The 15,083-nt window shown below is 34.4% G+C and overlaps 2 protein-coding genes and 1 long non-coding RNA gene across 3 annotated transcripts; all 3 read right to left on the bottom strand.

Moving 5' to 3' along the window:
* Positions 1 to 2,441: 2,441 nt before the first annotated feature.
* Positions 2,442 to 4,034, bottom strand: LOC106409680 (E3 ubiquitin-protein ligase ATL31-like). Its single transcript, XM_013850264.3, has one exon. The coding sequence runs from the start codon at positions 3,374 to 3,376 to the stop codon at positions 2,795 to 2,797; it is 582 nt and encodes a 193-aa protein (XP_013705718.3). The 5' UTR covers positions 3,377 to 4,034; the 3' UTR covers positions 2,442 to 2,794.
* A 3,725-nt stretch (positions 4,035 to 7,759) lies between these two features.
* Positions 7,760 to 8,290, bottom strand: LOC125590637 (E3 ubiquitin-protein ligase ATL31-like). Its single transcript, XM_048764275.1, has one exon. The coding sequence runs from the start codon at positions 8,288 to 8,290 to the stop codon at positions 7,760 to 7,762; it is 531 nt and encodes a 176-aa protein (XP_048620232.1).
* Positions 8,291 to 11,197: 2,907 nt separating this feature from the next.
* LOC111207681 lies at positions 11,198 to 12,457 on the bottom strand. Its single transcript, XR_002659920.2, has 2 exons — positions 11,978 to 12,457; positions 11,198 to 11,437 (listed from the first exon to the last, which is right to left on the bottom strand). It is a non-coding gene; the product is annotated as an uncharacterized LOC111207681 (long non-coding RNA).
* Between the last annotated feature and the right edge of the window lie 2,626 nt (positions 12,458 to 15,083).

Here is a 15,083-nt window from a genome sequence, read left to right as displayed (position 1 = left end):
GTTTGAAAAATATAAAAAAATTTTATAGAACTAGCTGAGCCTCGTGAGAGGTTTGCCTACGTACCCCACAGGCCGGGATCAAGCTGACCGTAGTTCACCTTTACAAGAAAAGTAAATGCTTAGATTAAAAGGGTGGATCCTCCTGGAGTCTTATTTCTGGTACATCAGGGGTGTGCCGGTCTTCTTGCTTGCGCCTTCTTCTTAGGTAGATTTTTTATATTTTTTAAAGAACTGCAATATGCATGGGCATCTTCTGATCCTTGACTGTTGCGAGCCTGCTTTCCTGTGGAGCGATTGGATGGTTGGTCGCTGATTTGATAATTGGGTGCTTTTCTGCTCTTTCCATCTATGTACGTTTTGTCATAATGCTGTCTAGGTTTGTAGTATTCGTTAGGCTCTTTATCTTTCGAAGATGATTTTTTGGTGGCTGCGTGTTTTTTGCTGAATGCAGCTTTATCTTCTTCGATTTCGATGAAAGTTATCGCCTGATGGAGTGCATCTTCCAGAGTCTGTGGTGTATACTTCATGAGCTCTTCTCGGAATGGTGATTCGTGCCAAAGACCGTTTCGGAGTGCGTGGACTGCTGCTTCGTCGAGTACGGTGATGCGAGAAACAATGGCTATGAACTTGTCGATGTACGAGCGTAGTGTTTCCGTAGGTTCTTGAGTTTAGAGTCCATAGGTCGGCATTAGTTGCACTCTGTTGGATAAACAACGAGTAGTGTTTGAGGAAGGCCGTCGAAAGTTGATTGTAGTTGTTGATAGAATGGGTTTCAAGGCGGGAGAACCAACCGAGGGCGAGTCCGCTCAAATTTTCCACAAACAATTGACAGAGACCGGCGTCGCGTTCTTCTGGTGAGAAATTGGCTCTCCCTGTTGCGATGCTGAAGGCAGTAAAATACTCTCTTGGATCAGATGTTCCGTTGTAAGTCGGGAGTTTGATTTTGTTCTTCTGATGTCGAACTGGGATAGTGAGGAGACGAGTTGTAAAAGGTGTATTCTGGGTCTCGCGGAGTACACGATCGATCTCTGGTGCTGCGCTGGTTGCCTTATGGACTTTGGAGTTCATGCTTTGCAGTTGAGCCCTCATTTCTTCAATGTCGTCGTCTCTGTGTTGGGTCTCCCTGTTGGTGATCTGTGGGAAATTTGTGTTTTGAAGATGTTGATCATTTAGATAACTTGCATGCTGCTGTCTGGAGTCGATGATTGGTGCTGAAGATTCGTTCACATGATTCTGATGTTGTTGTCCGGAACTTGTGATTGGTGCACGTAGATCGTTGGCTTGGATTGATCACTGCTGTCCTGAACCGGTCAATGGTGTTGGTAAATCGTTAAAAAGAACACACTGGAGTCATGGAGTGATATCAACTTGTTGTGATCTTGATGTGCCAATCTCGACAGACTGGAGTTCGTTGATGCAGTAGTTGTAAGCAATCTGAGAATGCGCGAAGTCGTCCAAACGAGAGGTCGTTCCTCGAGCGAGCTCGTCGATCCTTCCGAGAAGGTCTGAAAGATCAGGGAGATGTCTGGCTGAGTTGAGTACATCGTTCTTGTGTTAGGTGGTTGTGTTGCAGCTGGGGTTACGACAGGTGTTGTCTTGTTTGTGGGTTGCACGGGAGTTGTGATCCGAGCGTAAGTCTCTAGATTTATTGGTTGGACTGAGGTCATCGGTATGAGAGATGTGGTGCCGGCTGGATGACGCGATGTCGTAACTGCTGCTGGTAGGGCCGAGGTCGTCACCATAGACGCTGTGTTGTTGGCTGGAAGGGCCGAGGTTGTCATCATTGATGGCTGGGTCGAGGTTGTCGCCACTAACGTCGAGGTGTTGGCTGGATGGTCTTAGGTTGCCACCATTGATGGATTGTCCGAGGTCGTCGCTACTAGTGTCGAGGCGTTGGCTAGATGGTCCGAGGTTGCCACCATTGATGGTTCGCCCGACGTCGTCGCCACTAGCGTCGAGGTGTTGGCTAGATGGTCCGAGGTTGCAACCATTGATGGTTCGCCCAAGGTCGTCGCCACTAGCGTCGAGGTGTTGGCTAGATGGTCCGAGGTTGCCACCATTGATGGATTGTCCGAGGTCGTCGCCACTAGCGTCGAGGCGTTGGCTAGATGGTCCGAGGTTGCCACCATTGATGGTTCGCCCGAGGTCGTCGCCACTAGCGTCGAGGTGTTGGCTAGATGGTCTGAGGTTGCCACAATTGATGGTTCGCCCGAGGTCGTCGCCACTAGCGTCGAGGTGTTGGCTAGATGGTCCGAGATTATCATTGCAGCTAGTTGTGCGCTCGTTATTCCAAGATGGTCGGTGGTTGCAGAAATCGGGGTGTGTGGTTGCGTTGTGGGTTCTGTGACTGCCGAGCTGTCTTGAGGTCAAGAAGAATCCACTGCCCCACGGTGGGCGCCAATTGTTGTTTCCATATCTGGTCGATGATGTAATATTTATAAATTATGTAAAGGAGTGGAGATTTTCGTATTAATAGTCAAGAATAAACAAGCTCGATCAATTACAAGAACTAAAGATGTTGTCTAAACAGTTCGTCTAAACAAGTATCTTTCTATTTTATGGTCTGAGGTCGTCTGGGCCGAGCTCGCCTAGTGGTCGAGGTCGTCCAAGACTTTGTCTGTGATGAAGAGGCGATGCTATCCTTTTATGTACTTTCTATACGTTTCTGACTATCCTTTCAATGAGTGTGGCGTCTTCTATTTATAGTGATGTACATTTTGTTTTCTAGCGAAATCATCAATTATTGCTTAACGGACTGGACCTGATTTTGGGCTTAGCTTTTAATGGGTATGTGCTAAGTCCATCTCCAACACCATCGATCCAGTGACCAGTCAACCGGTTCATCAGTACTCGGTCCACTCCTCGGTAGAACCAAAAGACTATTAGACCGCCTGATTTTCCCATTCGCCATTAGCTTCATTCTTAAACCATTCGGTAACCTCAGCGTAAACCGCTCGGTACATTCTCCAGGCAATATCATCGAATGTCCCGTCGTGTGTGACCTCGGTAATTTGACACGTGCAACACTCTCCACTGCCGGTTCAGGAATCACCGGTTGCTGCGACTCGACATCCGTTTCGGTTATTACTTCCGGTTCGACTGGTTCAGTCCTATGATGCTGGTCAGCGAGATTCGTGCGGCAAACGGGGCAAGTCACGTGACCCTGGAGCCATGCTCCGATACAGTGAGGGTGGAACACGTGATCGCATTTAGGTAGCAAACGCAGCGTTTCATCGTCCTGAAACTCGTTCAGACAGATCGCACACTCCAACGCACCGTTCCCGATCTTCTGTGTCTTCACTTCGGAGTAGATGAAAGTTGGGAACGTCTTGATCACCGACGCGTCAAGACCATGCGCAGCCGTGGCGTTCGTCATTCTCCTCTCTCGTACCAAATGGTTAACGCTGCCGTCGGCTGCCTCCCTGCAGTGGCGGATGTAGAGGGCGAAGTACGAAAGGCATTGCGATTATCATAATTACCATATACATGATTAGAGTTCGCCTGTAATCGTACGGCTTATTTGGGTCTTCTTGTGCGGGTTGACTTGACGCTAGCTCCGACATGGCTAATAGTAGAAACAGGACAAGAGCTGGTAAAGCGGTTTGCTTTATGGTCAACGGCAAGAAACTCTTCATGCTTCTCGAAATCCCAAAAGCACAGTTTAGTTATTATTACCACCACACGAGAGGATAAGAATGTGAAGTTTATAGAGAGATATTATTTGGAAAGTTGAAGACTTGGAGAAGAAGAAAGGAGGATCGACTCAAGCGGGTGGTGGGGACCATTTGGGGGATATGTCATCAACAAATATGTCAATCATTTAGCGACACATGGACAAAACTTCCAGTTGTAAAGCCATAATACATTTTCGAAAGTTTGACCATTTAATATTTGAAAATATGATTCCTTTCATATAATATATGGTTACGACTTAGGACGGTCAATTAAATAGTTAATCTTAATGAATTAAAATATTATATTTAATTATTACTATTAAAAAAATTATTTACTAATTCCTCTTAAACAAATTTCAATATAGCTTTAAAAGAAAATTTTCATATAAGATATAAATAATAAAAGGAAACATTAATAAGATTGTATAATGATCTTAATATGTATATATTTTATTATATAATGTGATTTCATAAAAAATATATATATTTTTTTTTAGGAAAAAATTATTTATTTTGAAACATTATCTCTTAAGAAACATTTTGTTATATATTTCCAAGATAATAAAAATCTTTTCTTTATATCTATACATTTTCAAAATTATAATATCTTTATATCTATAAATTTTCTTAAATGATTACAAAAATAATTTAATAACATAAAGCAAGATATTTTTAGTTGAATTAAACAATTTTATAATTTTTAGTATTGAGATGATTAATTCATTTTTGCTTATTATTCTTTCTATAAAAATTTATCTAAACTCTCTGTACATATTATAATCAGACTACAAAATAAAATTGTATCTTTAAATTTCTATTTTTTAACTTGTATAACATGATTTTTCAAAAAAAAAAATCGCAAAAATTGATATTTATTTTTAAAATTCTAAATAATATTTAGAGACAAATATTTAAGCAAGATAATATATATTAGAAAGGGAAACTAAAAATACTATAAACATATTGGTGAAATAATTACAAAAGGCTTTTTAAGAAGTATAACTCTAAATAATTTAATAAACAAAAAGAATTATACTTTTACCATATCGAAAAAATCTTTGTTTTTGCTTAATATTTACTTTGGTTTTAATTTTGTTTTTATTTGTATAATTCGTGTTGTGTTGACATTAATTCTTACGACGGTCACATAGTTAACACTAACTAATTGAAATATTATATCTAATTGATGCTATTAAAAAAATTTACTTACTAATTTCTGTCAGTTAAATTTTAATTTAGTTTTTTTTCTAAATAAAAAATATATATGTAATAAAGAGGAAACATTTATAAAACCTTAAAAGGAATTTAATATGCATAGATTTATATCATATATTGTGATTTCATAAAAAAAGAAAAATTACAAAAATAATTTTGATATTAAAAATAAATAATAACGTTATCTTAAGCAACATTATGTTATATATTTTCAAAATAATAAAAAATGTTTTCATTATATCTATAATTTTTCTAAGATGATTACAAAACAATTTAAGTAACACAAATCGAGTTATTTGGCTAAAATATTTTATAATTACTATTACTGAGATGATTTATTCATTTTTTCATATTAGTTTATCATAAAACATTTACCCACACTTTCCTTACATTTTATCAGACTAAAAAAATTAAAAAGTATCTATAAATTTTAAATAAATTTATTTATATAACTATTATTTTTCCAAAACAAATCTTAAAAAAATAAAACAAAGATTTTAAGCAAGATAATATATATTTTTTAAAAATAAACTAAAATTACTTCTTTACTATAAACATATTTTAATCAAAAAATTACAAAAGATTTTCTAACTAGCATAAATCTAATTATTTTAATAAACTAAAAGTATTATACTTTATTATATTGAAAAATTCTTTATTTTTTCTTATTATTTAATTTGATTTTAATTGTTTTAATTTTTACAATCCAATATACACATAATAAAAATACCCAAGAAAATCTAGTTCTTATGTTTAATATTTTTTTTAAAATAGATTTCGATTTTGAATCAATCAACTTTAATTATTTTCTTTATTTAATACCCAAGAAAATATAATCCTCTGTGGTTCACGGCCACCACGCATGGAGTTTCAAGTACTGTCCCTCCTCAATAAAAACATGTCTTGGAGAAAAGTTGATTGCAAAAATTTTCCATCTCCTTCTGTAGACCACCATTGACTCTGCTTAGATGGTAAAATTTACTTCAGAGCTAGTAATTTATCCCTAGTAATGTGTTTCAGCCTTAAGAAAGAATAGTTCAAGATTATTTAGGTATCAAGTGGGGTCTATCGTTATGATATGTTGGTGAAAGCAAACGACATATCAGCACTTATTGCGACAGATTCTCAACCAGGCACTCAGAGTAGTTGGACTCTTGAGGCAGCATAAACATGGTCGAAACTCAAAGAGATTCCTCCATTCATTTCTCCACATACGAATGTGTCGGTTCCTTACAAAAGCCTCTCCATGTCATGTATTAAGATGCACAAAGTGTAGCTCCTCTAAAGATAAGTATTAATTGTGTAGCCAATCCTCCTCATGAGTATGTTCAGACTTTTCTGAATTTTATAGAGACCCTAAGCTTTAGCTCCACTAACGATCAGTTTCAAAACTAGTACCGGTCAGAATCATCCGTCAGTTTCTTGTAAGCGCTTTACAACCTTCTTGTTACCGGTCCTAATTTTCCTTCACCAATTACTCACCCATCAATTTTCACAATCTAAAAGAGAAATAAACTCATGATTAATAAGCTGTCTTGAAACAAACCACAAAAGTGTTTGCATTGCTTGATTGCATTAAACTAGAGAATATTGTATGTACCGGGCTAAGTTCTCTCATAGTTCATGTAGTCCATACCTAACAAATATTGATATATAGTTGAAATTATATCTTTACTGATCATTTAAGATTCTAAGATCAAGGGAAAGATGAAGAAACCTCATCAGCTATATGGAATTCCGACAAGCTTATGTTTCATTATTCTAATATGAAGTTATCTTTCACCACCGGTTGCATGACCTATACATTGATGAGATGCCATGACCCTGGTATACAGTAATCTGCAGGGGGAGTGAGAACTCGGCCTTTCTTCGCCATGAACTGCATAAAACACAATTTATTCACCATTCACTAGGCTTTTCTAAAGAATAAATATTTTCAATAGAGGCACCCGTTAAGATATGTTTATGTTTTTTTTATAATACAGTTTTTCATGTCATTAGTTCTTTTTGCCCTATATTAATATAGTTTTTAATTTTCTTAATACATAAAAAAATAATTATTAAATATTAAAATTAAAATAAAAGAAAATATAATAAAAATATAAATATAAATAAAATTAATAAAATTAACAAAGTAAAATTTTAAGAAGATCTTTTATGAAATAAAAAATTAGAAACAAACTATTTCTCTTTGATTTCAAACTTCATAATAAATAGAAATTCAAATTAATAAAACAATTGGAAACTAAAAGTATTTTTAAATTTTATGAAATATTAATTAAGTCAGCATAAAAGTATCAAAAAAAAATCTAACAGATTTTAAACACAATTTTAACTTAAGCATTTTTCAAAAAAACAAATTATATAAATTATGATATTTTAAGTTAGTTTAAAATATTCATTTAGGAGGTATGACTAGGGCTGGGATCTAAAACTGAACCAAAAATTTCTGAACCGAACCAGAATTTGGTCATTTCAGTTTCACTTCGGTTATCAAGAGAAAACAGATCGACAGAAATCTGAAATGTTATCGGTTCGGGTCGGTTCGAGTTGAACGGTTAACCAAAATAAAAACTCTAATTACACTCTAAACCGGCTGAACCGTGTGAGTCCGTTTATTCTACATATAATAAACAAGCGATGTGTCAACTATTTTATACTAGGTCCGTTTATCACAGGCTTCACGCGCATACATTTTAGAATTTAAATTCTGAAAAATAGTTTGTTTATAAATTTTTTATTTCATAAAAGCTCTTCTTAAGGTTATGCTTTCGTGGCTTTTCCATAGTATTTTCGTGGCTTTTCTAAAATTATCACAAAATTTTATGGCTATAGCCGAAATTTCTACTAATGAATTGATAACAAACACTTTATGAGAGTTCCATAGACTTATACGTTGGGTGAATCGCGGTGTCTGCTGCGATCACGTGACCCTGGAGCCATGCGCCGATGCAGAGAGTGTGGAACACGTGATCGCATTTAGGCAGCAAACGCAGCGTTTCATCGTCCTCAAACTCGTTCAGACATATCGCACACTCCAACGAACCTTTACCGATCTTCTGCACCTTTACTTCCGAGTAGACAAAAGTCGGGAACGTCTCGATCATCGACGCGTCGATGCCACGCGCAACCGTCGCGTTCGTTGCTCTCCTCGCTCCTACCCTAGAGTCAACTGCGTGCGTGCAGTGGCGGAGATAGACGGTGAAGAACCCAACGAAGAAGAGCATGGCGACTACAGCCACAACGAACCCAGCCATAGCCGGACTTAGCCTGCCGCTGTATTCATACGGGTTACTCGGGTCTGATTGTCCGGGTTGACTCGACGCTAGCTCTGACCCGGCTAACAGTAGAAACATGACAAAAGTGTATTGCTTTCTGGTCAACGGTAATAAACTCTTCATATTGAAATTGATTCTTTATCACATGAGAGAAGAGAAGAATTAATGTGAAGTTTATAAAGAGATATAATTTGAAAAGCTGAAGGCTTGGAGGAGAAGAAAACTCAAGAAGGTGGTGGGACCAGTTAGGGCCTTAGGTGGCAGTGAAAGTCATTAGCACTTTGGTGGTGACTTTGGAGAGTTTGACATGGTCTCCTATATGGCTATATGTCCTTATCGTTTTTTTTTTTTTTTAAGAACCGGGAAGTTCGGGCCTTCGGCCCTTATCTCCCTACGTCCGGAGCCAGCCTTTGTCTGTACCTTTTACAGCTCTGGATACTCCTCCCCGTCCAAGACTCGAACTGGTGACCTATCAGACAAATGCATGAGGTACTGCCAGTTGAGCTAGCTCGTCTGGATCCGTTTTTCTTTCTTTTTCTATGTTCATTTTCGCATTCTTTTTCTTTGAACCCTTTCAGCCACAAATTTCATTCATTCTTTTGTTGTTATAACTCTTGGAAATTTACCAGATTGGTTTGTAAAAAGCTTGATAAGCTGCATCAACATATAGGAACAAGAACTGAAGCTTGTGGTCCAGTGGTGATTAATTTGAAAGTGAAATCCAATACCGTAAAACCACTTGGGTTCGAGTCCTTAACTTACATTTAGGAACAAGTTTACTTACATTTTTTTCTCAAAAGAAAGGATGTCATCAGGAGTTTTGGTTTTGCCAGTTAGTATCTGGTTGGGTCAGCTGGGTCTTGCAGGTTATGAAGCTTGTGGTTTGATGTTGCTTACTTCTCGGCCCGGTGTTTAGAATAGTGGTTCAGTGGCGGCAGTAGCGAGTGCTTGCTCGTTTAGAGTGGTGTTTCAGGCGCTGTGTGACGTTTTTAAAAACCCGACTTTGGTGGAACAAGGTTTCGTGGTAAGTATTTGGAACTCCCTTCTATTGCTCGTCTTGTGCTTGATGGTTATAAGCTCGTGGAGTTCATCGGGAGCTAGCTACGCCAGAGGCGACTTGGGAATTCCCGGCATCCGAGGAAACAAGGAAAACCTCACGTTTCCGTGGTTTATCGTCAATGGTCGAGAACGGCAACCGGTTTCCGAAGGATTTCGAAAAACGAGCTATCGAATGTGCCGGGTTTAGTAGACGGACGAAGATAGTTTGATTTCGGATATTTTGTTCAAAGCGGGTTTGTAACCGGATCTGATTGCCCGATTTATCGGGTTGATTAAATATAATATATAATATTAAAAAAAAAAAAACCAAATTTTCAAATTTGCTTTCGCTTTACTAGTCTAGAAATAGAGCTGGGAATTTGGGTCATTACCCGCGGGTCCCGCCCCGTTTGACCCGCCGCGGGGCGGATGCGGGTCGATCGATTTACAAATTTCAGCATGCGGGTGCGGGTTGAGTCGATTTTTAGCGGGGCGGGTGCGGGTCAACCAAATTTGAGTCACGGGTATCCACCGACCCGCAAAATAAAAAAAATATTATTTTTTCTAAATTTTTTTAAAATAAATAAAAATAAAAATAAAAATATGTAAAAAGTATATAAATTAATGAAAATTATATAATTTAAATTATAAATGTATAATTTTTATTATAAAAAGTAATTAATTGATAAAAAATAATTATTTATTAAATTTAATATTATCTGCGGGCCCCGCGGGTTACCCGCAATCTTAGCGGGGCGGGTGCGGGTTTACGATTTTTCTTTCGCGGGTTATGCGGGTCAGAATTTTGAGTTTAAAAAATAGAGTCGATCCGCGGGTTGGCGGGTCATGCGGGGCGGGTTGATCCGCGAACCCAGCCCTATCTAGAAAGCTCTTAGCCATCGAAGCTTCATAAGAGTCTATCGTGACCACTAACTTAAATTTGGTTTTATTATCTTAACATTTTGAACAAGTTCCCCGCGAAGTCAGTGGTTTTACATTTTGAAGGATTTCGGAAAACAAGCTATCGGAATGTGCCGGGTTTAGTGGACGGGCGAAGATAGTTTGATTTCGGATATTTTGTTCAAAGCGGGTTTGTAACCGGATCTGATTGCCCGATTTATTAGGTTGATTAAATATAATATATAATATTAAAAAAAATAATAATAAAAAAAAACCAAATTTTCAAATTTGCTTTCGCTTTACTAGTCTAGAAAGCTCTTAGCCATCGAAGCTTCGTAAGAGTCTATCGTGACCACTAACTCAAATTTGGTTTTATTATCTTAACATTTTGAACACGTTCCCGGCGAAGTTAGTGGTTTTACAGTACTTGTAACTTTAACGACTATAAATGATTCGTCAATTGTCTTTTTCTTTAACCAGTTACAAAATCTAGTCGAAACACAGATTCAGGTTCACTAGTATATATTCCGTCACTCCATCGTTAATCTCGAGATAAAACAGTTTTATATCATATTTAATGCGCAAGAAGCCAAAAATAATGTTTGCAACATTAATCCATCTGAAGAGAATCTGGTATATTATATGCTAAGAAAGAACCTTATCATTTTTAAACCTACTTTGAAATATTAAAGGTAATTATTAATTATCTATTCTATGAAAACATAAATTTTTATCTATTGATAAAAGATTTTAATATAAATTTGAAATGATCCAACAAAATATATAACAATATTTAGAACATCTATACTGTTAAACCAGAATCTCTCGTAAGATTATTTCCTTGCTTTTTAGAATTATTTACAATAAAATGCAACTGCCTTATTTAAAATATTTTAAATTATTATAACAACTAAATTGTCAACCAATAGAAACTGAGAGTCATAAGATCATGAGTTATTTTTGGATTCACCAACCAATAGCATTCTGATATTTAATATTCAATATCTTTTTAAAAAGAAAACAATATATTGTCAATTTATATTATGTTTTTAAAATAAAACATTAAAAAAACAATATATTGTCAAGTTGACATTCAACTTAAGTTTTTTTTTCTTAATTCATTAAAAAAAAATCAAAATACAGCTTGAATCACATATGAATATTATCAGCCGATACAAGGGCCCGGAAAATCACAATAACATCTTCCAGTTTAAGAGCCTCCGGCACAGTAACCCGTTGCAGCTGATCCAAATTTAACCATACACATAACTTCACAGTTTCCTATATCCTTGCATGAGCCATAATCCACTTCACATCCCATATTTTCTTCAACTATATATATAAAACAAAATCGTTTTCTTTTAAATTAAGATAACAAACTATTTTAAGGCTTAGGAGATATAATAGACTAAACACAACATATTTGATATTCTGCAAATAAATAAATATAAAACTAAGTTTTAATATAGTTACATGAACCTTTGAATATTGCATGAGAAAGTAGAAAGGTAGCATATACCATAACCAACACCACAACTTATTACAAGTCTACAACAATTGGGGTATGCGGACACCAGTGAGCTAAGCGACCTGGGTTCGAAGGCACCCCACTACGGTTAAATCATTAGGTGGCCACCCGGGCCCACCCTGCTACTTCTGGGGTGGAAATGACGTGGCTGCTGCGGGCCTCGAGGGATGTCTGGGCCCCGGCCTAGGACCCTCGGTTAACAAAAAAAAAAAAAAAAAAAAAAAACACCACAACGTATTACAAGTCTACAACAATTGGGGTATGTGTCTAGTAATTGAGCTTAGATTACTGATTTGTTAATAAACCAGTATACTTTTTCAATAAATTTTAAAATAAATGTTTACCTAAAGAAAACATCATAAGATAGATGATGGCAACAACAAGTGAAGAAGTTGATTTAGCCATACTTGTTTCTCTTTTTTTTTCTCTCTTAACTTTAGTTATTTGTGTATTTATTATTGATAGGCTTGAAAACTTGGGAGACTGTTGAAATATATTTATAGTATAATGAGGTAACCATACATTGAAAATTATTACGTATACAAAATATCTTCCTAAACTTAGAAAGATATTATGCTTGTTGATGAAGATTTTTCTAAACTTGCATATAACTCAAATTCAGAAGGATATCTTACACATTAGGGAATATCTTTTAAATACCTTTTTAAAAAATGTTTTAAAAAAGAAGTGGAAGAAAAAAGATTTGAAATCTTATCGAGCAAATGATTTTGAAAAAAGTCAAAAATAAGTTTTCAAAGTTTTTTCTAAACAAAACCTTTTAGTTAAATATATATATAATCTAGGTGGTTAGACCAGTCACTTAAACACAAAGCATAATACTAAAACGAGAAAATAAAACAAAGAAACATATGATTGAAAATATATCCAATATGTTTTCCTTTTTACAGTTTTATCCGCAATGTAAAAAATCCACCGGTCAAACCATCAAATTTTAATATAACCATCGACTGTATATATGTATATCTGACTGTGTATAAAACAAGACACTAGAGCTTGACCCGTTCCATGCACGGGTTTTTGTTTTTCCTTTTATAGATAAATATTTATTTTGTGTAAGTAATAATCTATATTTTTAAAATTTATCGTGCGCGAGTTTTTGTTTTTAATTTTTATAAATAAATGTCTATTTTGTGTAAGTGATAATCTATATATTTAAAATTTATTCATATAAGATATTTTTTAATATGACATTTCTAAAAATAATAATTTTCTAATTTATACTGAGTATTATACATTGTTTTGTAATTCGTTAAATGTATCACCGACATTTTTAGAATATGACCCGTATACCAGCACAAATATATTTTTATTTTTTTATGGATCAAAATTTTATAATAAAATTATTTTATATGCTATTTAAAATCTGGTGTTATATACTTTATACTATTTAACATTTATCACATTGAATATGCACTGGCTTATTATTTATAATAGAGTATATATAAAATAATAAAAGACATGATTTTAGCCACAACATTTTTGGCTTTAGTTTTTAGAATATTTTGTTTATTGTGATTTCTTTGAAACCTACGAATAATGAAAGTAAAGATTTTATTCTCTTGATACCGAAATCTTTGTTAGTTATAATTATTTAAGGAAATAATGTAACAATTGAAAAAAGATAAACATTATTTAATAGTAAGTTTATTTAATTTTCAGTAGCATTGAGTTGTAAATATTTTGCAAGTTTGAGGGTAAGTCTAAATATATATTTCTCTTTTAATAATATAGATGATTTTAGCCACAACATTTTTGGCTTTAATTTTTAGAATATTTTGTTTATTGTGATTTCTTTGAAACCTACGAATAATGAAAGTAAAGATTTTATTCTCTTGATACCGAAATCTTTGTTAGTTATAATTATTTAAGGAAATAATGTAATAATTGAAAAAGATAAGCATTATTTAATAGTAAGTTTATTTAATTTTCAGTAGCATTGAGTTGTAAATATTTTGCAAGTTTGAGGGTAAATCTAAATATATATTTCTCTTTTAATAATATAGATGATTTTAGCCACAACATTTTTTGCTTTAGTTTTTAGAATATTTTTTTTATTGTGATTTCTTTGAAACCTACGAATAATGAAAGTAAAGATTTTATTCTCTTGATACCGAAATCTTTGTTAGTTATAATTATTTAAGGAAATAATATAATAATTGAAAAAGATAAGCATTATTTAATAGTAAGTTTATTTAATTTTCAGTAGCATTGAGTTGTAAATATTTTGCAAGTTTGAGGGTAAGTCTAAATATATATTTCTATTTTAATAATATAGATGATATTACCGGGTTTGATTTAAGTTTTCAGTAACAAAGTTACAAAACAGTTGTCCGAATCTTCGACCTGCTGAATTATCAACCACAACGCATTACCAACTGTACGCTACTTGATAATTTGACATAAACCTAAATACAAATTGATTTTAAGGTAAATGAACATCATCTTGTGATCATGCGTTTCCACGACTGAAACTTTTGTCATTTGCTTTTATCTGATGCTGCTTTTTTTTTTTTACTTCTTCTTCTTTATTCATTTCCACATGGGATACGGTTTTGAATACAAGAAATTGAAACAACTTAATTAAACGACAACCAGAATGGATGACTAAATAAATATAAGAAACACATGTGAAGCTATGATTTGGCGATCATGAATTCCATGGAGCAGACTTTCACTATGAATCGAAGTGGCGAAACCAGAGAAGAAGGTATGTTTCCAAATGTGATGAAGAATGCTGCAATCTCTGAGGCCTAGAAAAACCTCTTATCCGATCTAATCCAATCCAAACAACTTTACTAGTTGAAGTATGCAGTCTCAGATTTCTTTCCTTCCACAGCACATATAAAATAGCTTGAACAAGGAGGTAGCAAATATCTGATGCTGCTTTTGTTGCTTAATCTTATTGTCAACATCTTTGGAGAACTATCGTTGGCTTGCATACCAATAGCTAACGTTGCTCAGGGTTTTTTTGTTCATTCAAATCTCATCAACAATATATAATTTTTAACAAATTAAATAGACAAAAAAACACTAATAGAAACTGAAATCAATAGAATTCAACAATATATAGATATGGAAGTTCTATTACGTCACGTTGAATGTAATATTTTGGTAAGTTAGAGAAACATATGTTAATTTTTTTTTTAGTTATTATTTTCTTATGTTTTTCGAATAATGTTTTCTAAAAATTGACATAGTTTATTTTTAGGTGAAATATGGTTTATAATTTGATATTTATTCCCGTTTTGATTTTATTAATTATTAGAAGAAAAATCAATTGGTAGCTACACAAATAATATGCCACCACATCACTAAACATCTAGACTAAACTAATGTATTAAAATTACATGAACTATATGAATCACATGACAACATCCTTGAACTAATATGTATTATGTTATTAACACCATACATATAGTTTTGTATTGG

Source organism: Brassica napus, chromosome C7, assembly GCF_020379485.1.
Source record: "Brassica napus cultivar Da-Ae chromosome C7, Da-Ae, whole genome shotgun sequence".
Lineage (NCBI taxonomy): Eukaryota > Viridiplantae > Streptophyta > Magnoliopsida > Brassicales > Brassicaceae > Brassica > Brassica napus.
The sequence above is the reverse complement of the archived record's forward strand: the minus strand, read 5'-3'. Positions and strand labels throughout refer to the sequence as shown.

What these genes read in the sequence shown, in the direction of transcription:
- LOC106409680 (XM_013850264.3), bottom strand. Translation starts at nt 3,376, where the DNA reads ATGACGAACGCCACGGCTGCGCATGGTCTTGACGCGTCGGTGATCAAG.
- LOC125590637 (XM_048764275.1), bottom strand. Translation starts at nt 8,290, where the DNA reads ATGAAGAGTTTATTACCGTTGACCAGAAAGCAATACACTTTTGTCATG.